The sequence below is a fragment of the Symphodus melops genome (assembly GCF_947650265.1).
Source record: "Symphodus melops genome assembly, chromosome: 2".
Classification (NCBI taxonomy): domain Eukaryota; kingdom Metazoa; phylum Chordata; class Actinopteri; order Labriformes; family Labridae; genus Symphodus; species Symphodus melops.
In genome coordinates, this window is record NC_136692.1 from 8,678,771 (window position 1) to 8,695,768 (window position 16,998).

The 16,998-nt window shown below is 38.6% G+C and overlaps 1 protein-coding gene across 2 annotated transcripts in view; it reads left to right on the plus strand.

Annotated features, from left to right (window-relative positions):
• The window catches only part of npnta (nephronectin a), a 49,386-nt gene extending 35,167 nt beyond the window's left edge, over positions 1–14,219 (plus strand). For both annotated transcript variants that reach the window (XM_079337168.1, XM_079337169.1), the window contains 5 exons: positions 824–1,249; positions 8,277–8,366; positions 9,445–9,543; positions 11,558–11,817; positions 11,979–14,219. In XM_079337168.1, coding sequence (XP_079193294.1) covers positions 824–1,249; positions 8,277–8,366; positions 9,445–9,543; positions 11,558–11,817; positions 11,979–12,089 — 986 coding nt within the window. In that variant the 3' untranslated portion in view covers positions 12,090–14,219. The remainder of the gene's footprint in view (positions 1–823; positions 1,250–8,276; positions 8,367–9,444; positions 9,544–11,557; positions 11,818–11,978) is intronic.
• The last annotated feature ends 2,779 nt before the right edge of the window (positions 14,220–16,998 follow it).

Genomic DNA, 16,998 nt, shown 5'->3' on the forward strand with positions numbered 1-16,998 from the left:
TGCTGCCCGCCCCAGGGAGGACCCTCAGAGTCGAGTTGCAATATCCTATCTGTGCGTCACATATCAAAGTTGCCTGCAACCTGAGACGAAAATAACAGAGTTCAAACCACTTGGCTTTGTCCAGTCTCATGAGACCCTCATGAAGGCGCCTCCCCCCCCCCCCCCCAAACATCTACGTCTCTGCTCCTGACGTGAAGAATGTACAAAGACACAAAGGAGGAGGAGGTGTAGCTTTGATGACATCAGCAGGGTGAGGGTGATCTCCGGGGCACAGCAGCCTGTTTGAGCACAGAGATCATTCGACACATACACAACACGCACAAATACACACAGAGGAGCTTTAGCTCAATGCTGTGAGGCCTCTGGCTGTGTGCACACAAAGAATTGCTAATCAGGGCGCGCACAGAAACAGATATAAAACATCAGTCAAGCAATATTGATTGCACGAAAGCAAACATTCATGTCTTTTAACGCCCCCCCCCCCCCCCCCCCAAAAAAAAGACAGCCCTCTTTTTTCCCTTTTCACACTCCCCTTGCGTATAATATGTCCACGATGCAGATAAAAGGTTCTCTATATGAATGACTATGCAGATTTTAGAGGCCTCTCTGATTTTGAGCTTTTGCTTCATTTACATTTGAGACACCCACTTTATTTCAGAACGCTAACATTTAGCTAATAGGTATCAGAAGTCTCAGTAGATGAAAGAAAGCCCTCCTCTGCAAAAGTCAGCCCAATCATTGCAGTTAGTTTGCAATTCTATGCCTCATTAACTCTAAAGTGCTCATATTTCAGTGCTCCATCTGCGTTCTCTTATTATTTCAGCCATTCCTAAGGTGGTTATCGACCCCCCGAGACCAGGCAAACTCCCTCCAAATCATCACAACCACATCCCTGATATGGATCAGAGGAGGACTACCACCACCCTCCGCCCGCCGGTCACTCCAAGGAGAATCTTTCCAGTTATTCCCAAATCCACACCCGCTACAACAACGTCAACAACGACAACAACCAAACCAAAGACCAAAGCTCCTCTTCCTCCAAAGAGGATAACTCCTTCGCCAAGAAAGCCGGCAGTTCCCACCAAGAAGCCCTTTATCCCCACCAGGAAGCCACCAACTCCAACACGCAAGCCCACCAACCCACTGAGGCCGGCACCTCCCACCAGACTTCCCCCACCATCGCCCCCGGTCACACCAGTGGACAACAGCATCCAGAAGGAGGTCACCAAACAGAGAGGAGATGTCCACAGTAAGAACTAGCTTTTACTGTGATATATATACAACACAGCTGATACATTTAGAGCAATCAAAATTAAATTAGGTTTTGATGTTTAACCTGTCTAGAAGTCAGTGGCCTTTCGGGGGTTGTGGTTCAGTTGGTAGAGTCGATTGTCTCTAAACTGGAAGGCTAAGCTCTTGCACATCATGTCCGATGTGTCCTTGGACATGACACTTAAATGTGTATGAATTTGATTAGTTACCTCTGATGGTCACTTTACACAGCAGCCATCAGTGTGTGAATGGGCGTGAATGTGTTGGTGTGGCAAGCAGTGTAAAAAGCGATACAAGTTATTACCATTTACCATGTCTACACATCCAGAAGATTAATAACAACATTAAGCATTTATTCAAAGTTTTGCTTTTGGCCACTTACTCACACCAAAACCATTGTAATGGTTAGCTTTTTTTTATTTTTATTGCTGAGCAAGTAATGACAACCAGGCCTCCATTGAAAATGTATGTAATAAAGTCTCTGCTGGCTTCGGGCAATCATCACATCTAAAACCTTAGATTTGAAAAGGCTTGCATTTATTAGGTTATCATGGGAAAAGCATTATAATGTGTCAATACAGTGTGTCACAAATCTATACACCTTGCAAACAAGGCGATCATGGAATTTTAAAATTGATAATAAAAAAATATATAGAAAACACATAGCGTTAACACTGTATGTAGCATGGTGAATAAAGAATATTGCACTGTTTAACAGTTGACCACAACAATATATTGCACTGGTAGGAAATAGGATAGGGTAGGATATTTTTCCCAGTAGCTTCGAGCGGTGACATTATAGTGATACCAGTACAAATGCCACAATAAGAAGGAACCAAAACAGTCAACTAAAAGATGCTAAAGTTCTCTATAGCAGAGACACACAAAGTCAAATGATTGTCTGTTGTGGGCTCACACCTCTCAAATTACATTTATGACTTGTACATACAGCTTTAGCAGCTGCAGAAACGAAATGACATGCTGTATCAGCAGGTTTTTATTCCTGCTTTTATCTTTTAGAAAGTGAAGTCAACCAACCAATCAATCAATCAATCAGTCAATCAAGTTTTTTTTATTTATCCTGCTACACTCAATTAGTTTGGAGTAGTTTGTTACTAACAAATAAAAAACCTGCTGCTCCCTGGTTGCACTTTTTTTTTGTCTTTTCCCCCCAGACTTTATTATTAAACGACAATTATTCTCTCTCTCATTATCTTCTTCATCAGCTCCATGACATATTCCCCCAAACCAAATTAGAAACACTTTGCATATTTCTTGATCTGAATCCTGAGACTGTGTGTTTGTTGTGAAACATATCACATCCTGGGAAATCAGAACGCCTGTTTACCTGACAGATGATGTGTGTTATCGTTTTCATTTTTGTATTCAAACACATCAGTATGTGGGTGCAAACCATGTGAGCAGTTGGCAGACGGTTCCCCTGTGTACACAGTTTATCAGCCAGCTTTAGAAATGACAGATTTAACACTGAACATTGGAAAAAAATGTAAAGATTGTGTTTAGTGTTTATTAGCAAAGAAAGCACTGAAATAGAGCGTCTTTTTATATAATGATCAAGGTTTTACATGGGTGACTTTAGCTATATCAGTCTTATATTTCAGAATAAAACTAAATTGTAAAGAAATTATATGGGACAGTCTCACGAACAGCCTTATCAAACGGGATGTCAAAGTATGAATATTTCCTTTTTTATGTAACTATCTGTTTGGCTTTATTTAACAAACACAAACATGTCCCCTGCCAGACTCTTGTTTATCCACATGTCACACTGAGTTTTCTGCCAAGCATCTGTCTTTGACACCAATTACTTTCCAAATGCATCACCAGTCTTTGTTTGAGTTTGACGCTCTCCATCTAAAAAAGAACAAATAATAGGATTGAATTTAAAATACTGTAGCAGCAAGACGTGGCTCAGATGGTTTCGTTTTGCTCCAACAAAGACGGTAATCGCTGCAATCATCTGCTGCTTTCTTCTCACAGTGTTAGATGCGTGCACTGTTTCACGAAGCTGAATTGTTTCTTAATGAGAATATCCCTGTGACATGTGACTCCTTAAGACTGAGACGTTCAGTTCGGGGCCAAACTCACTTGATTTTATGGATGTTTGGTCTGTCGATTAACATACATTTGTTCCCCAGCATGTAAAGGAGGAGGCTGGCAGGGATTGTACATTTTCAGTTTTTTTTATTGAATCAAATGAAAAGACCAAAACCAACAATGACTTGATCTGTCTAATAAGTATTGTTTGTGTATCCAAAGCCTGATATAGCTCCTCTACGCGATAACCTCTTTCATTGTTCAGAAACTCTCATGAATCCAACAGTGAGTCACACTTTTCAGCAGATGTTTCAGAGCGATAACAAACCCAAATGATCTGCCCGGCTTCACAAAACAATGGTTATATAGCAAAATAAGTCATATAGAATTCAGCTTGAACGGACCTGTAATAAAATGCAGAAGAGAATTCACAGAAATTATAATTTGGTTTGTTTTCCATCATTTGGACATTTGTTTTGGTGCTTAAGTATAAATGTGTTTTTTTGGAACTTAAAATATAAACCCCATGGTCTGTTCATGGCATGTGTTTACGAAAAGAACTAGAATACAATATATCCCTAAGGGAGTAGTCTTATTTATTTTATTATTTCTCAGGTATGCATGGCACAGCAAATTGTGTTGCACTCTTGTGCAATGACAACAAAGTCTATTCTATTCTTACATCCATTTTCATTCTTCTTATCCCAGTGATGAAGCATCTTTGCATGTTTGCTTTTTGTTAAGTATAACTTAAAATGGTTGCCAAGAGACTGACATCCAGCACTCTCCATATTATTATTATTACATATTATTATCTTATCATATTAGTGTGACACAATACTTATTGTATTTCACCTCCTGCATTTATGCATGAGAGTCTTTGTGCTTTTAAATTAATCGATTAAAATCAAAATATATATCATAAATGTTCATCCAAGGATGCAAAAAAGTTTCCATGCATTTATGGTTTTGATAATAAACTCAATTTATAGAGACACAAAAACATCATTGAGCAAGGCTGAATACTGTCATACATCTTGGGGAATGACACAAGTGCAAAACACTGTTGCTTACTCAAACACGTTGCAATGATGTCTGCTTACACTGTAACTCACATTCACTCTGAAAATACTCTGCACATACACCGTTTACACTGCTAGGTTAACTTGCAAAACTTACCTGAAGTCTGAAGTCTGTTTATCTCACACCGTCTCAATACATCTGACTTTGTTTATACATTATTTCATCCCTTTACTCCACAGGAAACACAGAAACAAAGACACGTCAGGATAGTGTGGGTTCATATCGCAGGACATTTCAGCTCATACAAATTTATTTTATTTTTATTTTATTTTTTAGTCATCATAGCCATTTTAAAAAATAACATATGTTGGCGCTTAATGGACTGTTTAGTCCAGATGCACAAACAGTTTTATATTGCACAAAAATGTTTGTGGCTAAGTGTTCTGCTGCTCGTATTTTCTTGTAATGTTCACTTGTAGGCACAGCAAAAATGATTGTTTACCCACACTAACATTAAGCTCTTTTGACAGCATAATGTGTGGTATGATACTACAGAAAAGTACAGCAAAGTATTCACCTTGCCAGATGGCACCACATAATTAGAAAAAGGAAAGAGGGAAGAGAGGATTACATTAACACCTGTCTGCACTGCTTGAGGGAGACATCAATCTAATAGTTCACACCGCAGCTGAGTAGTTGTACAAATCAGAGCTTCCAGGAGTGAGTTTGAAAAAGATGAGAGCGGGAGGGAGCAGAGACACAGCTGAGTGATTATTCAAATAATTAGACGGAAATAGGAATCATTTGAATAAACGCCTCACTGCATGAAGAAAACCTCAGCTGTGCCTCAGGTGCAGGTGTTCCCTGAAGTGAGAGCTATTCATTTCGGTCTGGATTAGGGTAACATCTGTGTCCAGTGAAAACCTGATCCTCCAAATACTTCTATTTTTAAAACAGGAATCTTTAGGAAAAGTAAACCTTAGAATGAAGAAGGATGAGTAGCTTAGCTTAAAGTTTAGCATAAAAATGGCAAGAAAACAGCTATCCTTGCTCTCCAAAAAGTTCAACTATGAACTTTGCTCACAACACATACTTAACTCACTGGTTAGTACCACTTGTTTTATTCTTACAGAAACACCAATCATACAATTGAAAGTATGAGCTTTATAAAGAGGTAATGCAAACAATATTTTTGCCAACATCATTTTTTCTGCCTGTGCTGCATCTCGATGGTTTGCAAGGCTAAAACTTCACTTAAGTCCCTGCTCTTCAGCCAAGTATGAAATTCAGCACATATCTTACATATCTGTACAATAGTTTTACAAAATGTGTCATTACATTTATGTAATGTAATGAGTATTGACAAGATACTAAGTGGTACCTTTTAGAGGTGTTACTGGTCAGATGGTTGCATTCTTCCCAAAATTAAACATGACTCTATGAGAAATCACTCAAACGTCTAGTGCTAATATAATGCTTTCAACATCCCTTAATTGAGTCTAAAGTTAATTTCCATGAAACTGAGAAGATTTCTGGAGCAACAATTGACATTTCAAGAGTCCATTTGTTTAAACAAACAGTAACAGGAATTTAATGATTTACCAGAAAAACAACACAGGAGAGTTAGTGTGATTGAAAACAAGTTACTGTACAACACACTGGTGAAACATTAGAAATCCCCTTTGAGCAGTTTTTACTGAATGTTATTGAATATTTGTATCAAATCAACAGGAGCTTGCAAAACAAGGAGGAACATTTGGAATGGAATATTTGACATAATACTTTGTTTGGGTCTATTTACTGAGGTTTTTAGACGTCTGAGAGGTCTCCCCTGACACAATAAACGTGGATTTAGAAGTATTTCTGGTTCTTTAAGCATTAAAGGAACATTTCTGCAAAGCTTTGCAGAAACAGTCAGTCTCTCAGAGTGATTCTTTGACATTGCCTGAAAAAGTTTTGATTTGAACTACTTTCTACTGAAGTGAGTCAAATGGAAACTGCTGACACATTTTTATTGTGTCCTTGAAAACCAATGGCTGATAAGTTTTATAAATCTTGAATTACACTAGTTTGAGCAGGTGGAATACAATAATGTTGATCTTCATTTTTTAGAAATCTTTCTCTATGTAGTTATATCCATATCCTATGTCCATTGTGATTGGGAACCCTTCGGGCCACAGATTTAGCTTAGAGCAGGAGACTTGTATACAGCGGCTACAGTCCTTTTCACACGTTTGACTCCATATCCTATCGTCTCAAACCCTGTTTTTCTAAATCAACCTGTCTTTCTTAAAGTGTGCTTCCTAATGAAGTCCAAAAAAACCCTAACATCTTTTTGTATATGGTTAGCTGGGATTTATTACATTTGTATAATAAACAAGGAATACACAGCATGTCTGTTTAAAATATTGATCCTTTAATGTGCGTGTCACAAAATGTGCGCTATAAATATCGTCCATACAACAAGAACTGCGGGTGGCCTTGTTTCTTTGAGAGGTGAGCGCACATACACACACACACACACAGACGTGGATGCCTGAGATTGCTAGAGAGCTTGGTGTGAGTGTGACTGTCTCACTTTTAAATTCCTTCGACTGTCAGACTACATCGCACACTGCCAGGTGGTTGTGACCCCACATGAAATCGGCCCTTTTAAGTTCTCAGGCGGACTCGAGGGGGCTCACGTCTGGTATTCTTGGGGCTGACAGTTCAAGTGCAGGTTAAAGCACATAAAGCAGAGGAGCAAAATCCTGCCCAAAAAACTAAAATGTTTGACTGATATTTTGCCTCTTCAAATGTCTTTGGCTTGTTTGGAAAGTGGAGTGAGAAAATAACTAAATACAAATGTTGAATAAAGGCCATGAGGGTGTTTTTTGCTTTCATCGAGCAAAGGGTCAAAGCCTCTTCCTCTTCAAAAGACGTGCTTTGGTTAAATTTAAAGAAACATCTTTCTATGCTTCACATGTCTGTTGACCTTTAATAAGACAGCTTGGCTTTTGGTATTTCGGGCCCTGTGACCTCACTGGAGAAGGAAAGAGGCTATTTCAGGACTGGCTGTGCACTGTTTGTGTGTGTGCTGTAGCTCTGAGTCGTGTAGCAGTAACCATTACCCATATGTTGCATCAGATGAACAGATGCCCTTTTCATTATTTTGATTCACTTATGAAATTATGTCTACGTTGACCTGTATGCTCAAGCAGTCTAATTCTTGACCATGTGGAGTTACAGCCAAAAAGATTTTTGATCAATTCAAACTGTGAGAAAACTGAAAACCAAAACTAACTAACCAAAACAAACCACTCCACTTCGTGTTACACTGGCAGGAAATGTTTGTCTTCTCAAAAGATATAGAAGTTACAAGTTCAAATGTAACAAAGTGTAAAACAAAAGGGTTGACCCCTGGATAATAAAAAGATAGATTAATTTAAAGTACACTAAGAAAGTATAGTTCAAAAGTAGAATGCCAGATAATTGGAGAAGGACTGCAGGAAAGCTTAAGGTGGACATTGACTATTTGCCTTTGTTTTCAGGGATTAATCGAAAGTGGACAGCAGAAGGGTCAAGACAAGAGCATTGTGACTTCTGGGTTGTTACCATGGTAACATGGGTCTTGGGCCTTAGTTAGCTGGGGGTATTTTGTCTCTTTTTTTCAGCGTTTGAAATCAGTCAGCCTTTATTTTTAGGTGAAGTCAAACTTGCTGTCTCTGGTGTCTTCACTGGTGTCCTGGTCCCCATCAAGGCAATGTTTTGTTTCTGGCTACTAAAAAGCGGCATTGATTCCTCCTTGTCCCTGTAGATTAATGGAACAAAGCCTCACCGCAGTAACAAGCAGCAATGCCGGTGAGCAAATATAAAACCTTTGTTAATCCTTTATCTCATCTTACATCCCTCTTCTGTCTCTCTTTCTCACTCTCTCTCCAAAGTCCCCAGGAACCACGACCATAATACCGTCCTCGGCATTGACTTTGACATTGAGCTGGGCAACACAGCGGATGAAGCCAAGGACGACCCAGGTAAACACGACACATTTGACAGAGACAATCAGCAGCCGCCTCGCTGGTGAAGCAGACTGCAGAGCTCAAATGATGACGGACGAGCAACATTTACTACGAGCAAAATAAAAACTGACAATCAGCTCCTGCTGCGGTGGAAATATTCTAGTGACCAGATGTGTTTCGATGGGTTTTTCAACTGGAGGTGACGCATGACATCTGGCCAAATCTGTGTAAATAATGGCTTCCAGCCCAGAAATAACAGCGAGACTTTTCCACTTTTCATGTTAGGCTCACTTGATTGCTTGGATGATTAATTGATCATTTTGGGAGCATCAGTGTTATATTTTAAAGCCCCACAATACTCCATATAGAAGTCCTATTAATAAAAATATGTTTTCTGAAGAGACAGCATTTTACTCGTTTTATATTGATGTCAGTGGCATCCAGATTAATTTGCCTAATGATTTAGTTTTGTGTTTATTTTGGTTCACATCATTTACTCTGCACTGTCAGGAGAGAGGGCGATTCTATTGGCTCAGAAAATGAACTGAAAAGTGTTTTTCAGGAAACCCTATTTCACAGACATAGTGATGGATGTTATTCTTATCTCCCAACCAATTTGTACGGCAATGCATGGATGAAACTGCAACTAGTTTGCCTGCATTCCCCTAATGTTATTGTCTGGGTAGCATCACTGGGAAGGAACTCATCATTCATTTGGCATTAAGACTCTCTGTTGTGACTATAATGTATTTTGTTATGGTGCAGGGTATGATTCAGTAGTCTATATGTGTGGAAGTAAACCCACACAATGATATTAGTAATTCTCCTGCAAATATATTTTTTTTTACATCAATGTATTCCCCTTCAGCTCTTCTCCCACTTATTTTCCCGCCTTTGTGTGTCAGCTCTCCTTAGAGATGAGAACAAATGTTTACTCTCTTATTTTATCATCAGGAGGTTCTTCAACAGGTCCTCGTGCTACCCAGTAATGTGTCAAGGCACACAGCAGGGCTCCTGTGAAGCATAACACTCAGAAGAGTGAAGTCTTTTTATAGTTCTCTGGCCTGAAAAGTGTGTTTATTTCCCCCTCAAGAGTCTGGGTTTCTGAGCTGCTCCTTTGATGATGGTCTCTGTGGTTGGATCAGGGACAAAGATGGAGACCTGCACTGGGAGACGACGCCTGATCCATCAGGTAATTGAGGGCAGGGTTCAACTGCGTTCAATCAGTCAAAATTGTTTATTTAATCGTCAGAAAATGGAAATGAGAAAAGCTGCATTGCTTAGTCAACACACACACACACGCAGACATCAGCAGAGTCGGACGATGAAAGCAGCTGAATTCTGTTCTACTCAGTAACAGGTCAAGATGAAAACGACTTGAGGGAAGTAGTTTGTCTTTTCTGCACATTAGTGTCTCACTCTACAAAGCGATGCAAATGAGAAGCAGACTACGCGACCCGCCTGTGATACCTGTGGCTCGCATTAAATGGGAACACAACACCGTTTTTCTTGGGTTTCACACAGTGAGAGAATGTGGTGGGCTATGTTGAGAGGGCTTAGTGAACGGAGTGTGAAGACTAAACAGTGCAGACGACTGGCACGCTTTAAGCAACACTAACTATATCTGGCTTCTCCTGCCAACTGGCTTTAGTGCTGCTGTGGCTTGTGTGTTTCCAGACATTCAGTCTGGTTTTAAACAACATTTCTGCTCACACGTTTAACAAAATCTTTTTTTCATCTGACTTTTGAATTCCCAAGAAAATTATTTATAGTAAATCACAAGTAATGCTCTGACAAAGAAAAAAACTTTGGAATTACAGTGGCCTGTGGTGAAGCAAAACATTTGGATTTGGACAAATTTAAGATTTTGTCTATTTTTACACGACTTTTAATCCACCTCCAAATGTTGGTACGAATGTAATTATTTACTGTTCATCCCACTAAGTTCTTTTGATGGACTACACATGCAAACCCTCCTTTGGCACAGCTTTTGAGGCAGCTCATAACTAATGCAGAAAGCGTCTGTTGCCTACAGATTATTTGTCTAACACCCCCTTCGGTTAACAGCCGCCCTAAACAGATCTGCTGGATAAGCAAAATGCATCAGCATTAATCAGCTATTACCCAGAGGCAGTTTCACCTTTAAATTTTTAAAACTGCATAGCAGTAACATCACTAGCTTATGCATGAATTAATTTTCAAAAATCTATTTGCCACTGGCAAGCGACTTTGTTTTAACAGCCCAGAATTTAAAGTGGGTCGAATACTTTTTGTTCTTGCATAGTTTCTGTTTTACAAATTCATTGTCTTACTGTCTTCCAAAATACTTTTTTTTTATTTAACATGATGATGATGCCTCCTTTCTGGTAGTGCTGACATTCACACATAATAAAGTGAGAAGAAAAACATTGTTGCCCTCAACTTTAAGAAATGTGCATTTGGCAAAAATCAAAAGCAACTTCTCGAGTTAGGAAATAAAGTTCCTCAGACACAGGACAGAATCACAACAAATGCCTTTTCGAGCCACTTGCAACCCCCCCCCCCCCCCCCCCAAAAAAAATAAAACAGGGTCATAGTGAGGTCTGTCAGTGATCTGAAGGAAACCAGGGATTCAAGTTGACATTAAATATTTCAGATGATATTTTTGAAAGTGTCACCTATTGAACTCCATTTACCACATTGCAGGGATGCAAGCAAAAAAAATCAAAACCAACACTACCTGCATGATTTGACATATTCATATTTATCTTGTGTTGGATTTTTGGGTCTGTCTATTGAAAATATAATTTATGAATGGTTTATTTATTCATGTTGTATTTTCAATTTATCTGAGTTTGAATTAGTTCTGTTTCAAACCGTTTGGGTCAATTAAAACTCATTTTAATAGATTTACTGTTTATTCAGCAAACTTTACACAGACTGGTAGACAAAATTACATTTTGAATGAACGAAAGTGTCAAATTAAAAGAACACATTTATTTCTGTTATTAGTGTTTAATTATCTGTGAATTTAAATGATACAGTAACATTAGATTGGGCGGCCTACATGTGTGATAAAACCTAAACAGTCGCAGCATTCTCACTGCGTGGTGTGGAGTTTTGTTGGTCTGTATTTATTCTGATATGAGATAACAAGAAGATGAGTTATTTTATACATGGCGTATTTTCATTCATCAACTGTTCACATCTGTCACTTCTCTCTCCAGGTGGACGGTACCTCACCATACCCGAGGTGGGCAACAAGAGGACGGGCCGAGGGGCCAGGCTGGTCCTCCCACTCACCCCACCGTGGAATGACGGCAATCTGTGCCTGTCATTCCGGCACAAGCTGGCAGGCCACCACGTGGGCATGCTGCAAGTGTTTGTGAAGAAGGGGAAGCAGTACAGTCCTGCAGTGTGGGGTCGGACGGGTGGAAACGGCTGGAGGCACACACAGATCACATTATGGGGCACAGGCCTCGAAAGTGTGAGTATTAGAGGAAACGTTAAAAAAAATTTAATGAATTGTAAACGATTATTTCTACAGATCTTTTATGTCTGAGAAGAGATCCAGTTCCTCCTCTTTCATCATAAAGAAGTAGGTTATTCTTTCTCAGTAACTCTGTGTGCCTATGCTGCTGTTCCTAGGTGATCCTGAAGGGGGAGCGTGGGCGGGGCCGAATTGGTGAGATGGCCGTGGATGACATCACTCTGAGGAAAGGCTCCTGCACAGAGGAGCACAATCTGAGGAGACTCTGACTGACAGAACAGTGACAGGCAGAAACAAACAAAACAAAAATACGAGGGAGAATCATCTCAAAGAGAACTGACTCTATTTTGACAACCCCTCACTCTGCCTCCACCCACCGTTTCTCTGCAGCTCATCCCCACCATTGTGCAAACAATATCCCAAAAATGATCTCTCTGCAGAGTAGTGGGTTTCTCCTTTTACAGCGACCATGAATTGAAAAAAAAAAAAAAAAAAAAAAAAAAAAAACTGAATCAAATATCATGGTCCGGTCCCAGCAGCACATCCCCGTCTTCTCCGCCTCCTGTTCACTCCATCACCTTGTTACTATCCAAAAAAACCTGCATGTACCTACTTACAATGGAAATGTTCTCCACCTAACACAGCCCGGCAGCCCTCCAGCCACACAGCTGAGACACACACTCAATTCTTTTCTTCCTGCAGAGAGGATCGTTCCCATGTATAGCCGTCTGATTTTACCATTAGCCACTTGTTTTTATTTTGGTTGATGTTAAAAAAGTGGCCCTTGGTTAATTTCATTAGTATTTGATTCAGAAAAATATCAGTGAAGGTATATATTTCTTTAAGAGTCAAAAGGTTTTTTTTTAAAGCTTCATAGTATTTGTCATAGTGGATTTTTTGGAATCAAAATCCAACAGATCCAAAATATAAATCCAATGTCAAAGACAGTTTCTTCTCCTCTAATTATGGTCTAATTTGTTTTGCCGTGCCATCCCTCATATATGGCATAGTTTTGACTGAAATAGCCATGTTGTCACAATATTTCAAAGACGTGTTTGATAGGAAAGGGTTTGAAAATGCTTCACTCTTCCTAAACCGTGATCTTTTATTGCTTTTATTGCTCCAGAGTTTTTGAAACTCTCATGTTGTATTCAGATACTTGAAAGATGTCAAATAGAATCAGTGTTTAATTTTTCCACACTTACAAAAACAACTTTTACTTTCTATTATACAGTGTGTGCTTTGTTATACTAAGTGCAGTTTGTTACAAAGACAATATCGACAGCTTTGTAGGCCTTCACACGTTGTTTTATTTGTAAATGTAGATGTGTGTACATACTCTAAAGATTTTCAATCCCTTTGGTTGTGTGGTTTATTCGTGATGTAGTTGCATACATGAATATTACCGTAAAACTTCAAATAAAAGCCCATCCCAATTTAAGGCCCAGTCCCCTTTACTAGCCTGGTGTTGTAGCATGGTTAGTTACCGACCTACCCTAGGCAAGTATCGAACATGTAGAGGACCAAATACATTTAGTGCTGATTAGTTTGCAGATGAAGAATGAGCAGAAAAACAGCAAGACACAACAAAATAAAGATAACCTTCAAGATCTTCAAGATTCTGAAAGGCAGAATAATGTCATGGACGACCAGCCGTGCAACAGGTTGGCATACTGTCTAAAAAGCAAAATCAAATAAGTGTAATTTCATGGTATTTGTATAATTAATAATCAATATCCTAACATAGTGCACAGTTCGATATTATGTCTGGTGTAAATGTACAGTTTTGTAGTCTTTTCCATCTTTCGTGCCTGTCTCCTGTTGATGCCTGTCCCAAATGAAAGCAGGCTCATTTCATAGATTGAAGTAAATAAAAGCTAGGGCTATTAATAGAAGTTTTACGCTAATTGAACAGTTTATTTCATTTGAATTAAAGAACATGTATACAGATGGAAACTTTGTGTGTGAAGTGCACAACATATATCTTAATGTGTTATGATGCTATATCTGTGATCTGCAGTGCACACAGTGTATGCTGTTATAAAGAAGGGCATCGGCTGTGTAATAAGGGTTTCTGTATGCATGGGCGCATTCACCAAGTTAAGATTTATTCAGACCAGTGTGTAAATAAAATACATCTGACTGATATAAGATTCAGCAAAGCATGAATTCTTGTTCCTGGTCCTAGTATTTGATGAAAGCACAAAGAAAAACCAAAGTAAGACTTCAACTATGTGAAAGGGATCCTGATGACTTTCTGACTATGAGTGGCGCTGTCGAGCTATGATTTGACGAGTTGATCCCTATATTGTATTGGTATTGTGTGCACTGTGCTCTGTATAAATGAACACATGCAGGTTAAGAGTACTTTATTATTATCAGCAGCTCTCTAATGAAACAGCAAATTTCACAATGCTCACAAAGACAAAAATCCCTAATAAATGCAGGCATTGTGATATAATGAACACGTTATACAAGGTCTCAGATTGGACAACTACTGTCTTCATGCTGTAACTGGCTAAACTATTTTTTTTTAATGGTATTAGGGTTTTGTCATAGTGCTCCGGTTAGGGGTATCAGAGTTCAGTTTAGAGGGTTGGGGTTATGGAGTCAGGATTAGAGTTAGGTGTGGGTTACAGAGGTTGAAGATGGGGTAGGGGGTTAGTACTAGGCCAAAAAAATAAATTTACTTTTAACTACGCATTAATGTGTGTGATGACAGCGTTGGTGTTGGTCATGTGCTGTATTCAAGTTCAAGGGAATCAGTTTGGCTTGGATCATTTGAATTATTTGATGCTGAATTATTTTGTGTTGAATAAAAAGGTGTCATGCAGTTCACAGAGGACTTCACAGCACATTTCCTTTTCAGATGACAGACTTGACCCGATGATGGAGCACAAACCACTTCCAATCTGCACACAGGTAAAAAGCAGAAGGACGCCTGCTTTCATTCATTATTTGATATTCCTCACAGACTTTCAAAGATACACTCTCTTTATTTAAACTGTGGCCATGAGGGATATTTGTGTCTGAAAGTTGCCAAATTAAAAAAATAAAACTGAATTATTCAAAGCATCAAATAAAGCGCTCACTTTCTCTAAAGATTTATTTTTGGGCTTTTTATGCCTTTATTGGAGAGGCACGACGGTGGATAAAATTGGAAATTAGGCAGAAAGAAAGAGTGGGATAGCTTGCAGGAAAGGAGCCACAGGTCAGTTTTATGCCCTTTTTGAGGTCCACATATCTAATTTATATGCATTATATGTTTTTAAACCTGGACCGACCGCTTCAGCCTCTGTTACAATGACAATAAAGCTCTATCCTATCCTATCCTGTTCATGGGGTGCACAAACTAACCACATCCAGCGTCCCCACAAATTCATCTTTGGCAAAGATTTTGAGTTGTACTTAATAATCCCAGCCAACTGAAATATTGTGATGACCTCTAAAGGGACAGTAACCATGGACATCATTTCTTTTTCTTCTCTTCCTATGACTCTCACACACAGGCACACACACACACACACACACACAGAAGATAGAGAAAATGAACCAAATATTTCTTTGACCAGTTCAAGTCTGCCCTTGTGATGTTAGATCGGTCTCTCTAAGGCTCATTCTCCACAGTCCTTTTACCCACCTGTGATAAAATACCTTTTAGAAAAAAAATGTAATTTTCCATCAGGGTAGAATACTTGGGACAAAAAGGTCAAACAATAAGTGCCTTTATTAAGATAAACCACCAATGTGAAGAGAGCTTCAAAGGGCCAGAGGCAATATCTAACACAAGTGTGTGTATTTGTTTGAATTCCTTTGTTTGTTTGTGTGGTTTTTTTTCTTCTTTCAATTGTCTTTGGTAGAAGATGGAAAAATGAGGCCTTTTTCTTTCATGTTTAGAAAGAAAACTATCAAACATCCTTTGTTTTTATGTTGAATTAAGCATGAACCCTCTGAAGTAACAGACCTTCCTTCACTCCTGAATGCTTTTTAAGAAAACAAGAATTCTATTAGGGCAAATAATGGACGTAAGAGGAGATAAATTATAAATATAATCTTTATAATCATAATTATAAAGAGATAAATTATAAGTGTAACATGAGGGATTTATGTCCTTTATAGTGCATAAGAACAAGGCAAACAAGGACAAGTAATTGTTTACTTTAAACCTCAATTTGTTGGAAAGAAAAGAGAACAGCTTTACTCAATTGAAATTGGACCTACTGTTTGCCATTTGAACATAATCAAAGTGTTCAGTGATATAAAAAATCAGGGATATAACATTTTCGTTTCTCTTGCCAACTTCCTGTCCACCTTTTTGCATATTTTCAAATTTGAAGAAGACATCTTCCAATACAGGCAACCTCGTCAGGGTAGCTGTCGGAGCAGATGACTTTTGATGTAAAAATAAAAGTAAAGAATGAAACAGCAAAACTATACCGAAATTAATGGAGTGGGGCGCCAATAGCCTAGCATTTACTGTAAATCAAAAGCCCCATATATGAAGTGAATAGTCCTTATAAGATAAACCTAAAATAAACCTAATAAGATAATGCAGGGCAAACCTCCAAGTTCATTGATCAGAGGAAGATAGATATTTGAGATTCCCAGACTAATTTGACCGTTTTGAGCTTTAGCAATCAAGCAGACGCCTGTTGAATGGATAATTTTTTCCTGTAAACTTGGTAATGCTCTCAACTTTGAATGTAATAATGAACCTAATAAGATAATAAAGGGCAAACTTAAAGGTTTATTGATCACGTCAGAGGAAACAATAACAAACTTAAATCTTAGAGTATTCAAACCATCTCTTCTTATAATACAACCCATGTTTCTCTTCTTCCCACTTATCACTGCATAGAGAGAACCACAAAGCATACATTAAAAAAAACTTAGAAGTAAATGACCAGCAAAAAAGCAGCTATGCAGCAACAGAGTATTAGTTCTATTTATTTCTGATGAAAATGTATCAGGAGCCAAAGTGGAAAAATTACAGTAGAAAAAAGATTATAGCCCTTATATTCGGCTTTGCTCACTTTTCTAATTTTGCAATAAAGGTATAAAAAAGCCCCCATGAATTTGTAAATATGTAAATGAAGATGGACAGATTATCAAACAAAACCACCATAATCATAGTCATCATTAATACCATAGGTGTTTATGATTGAGCTGGATTTTTCT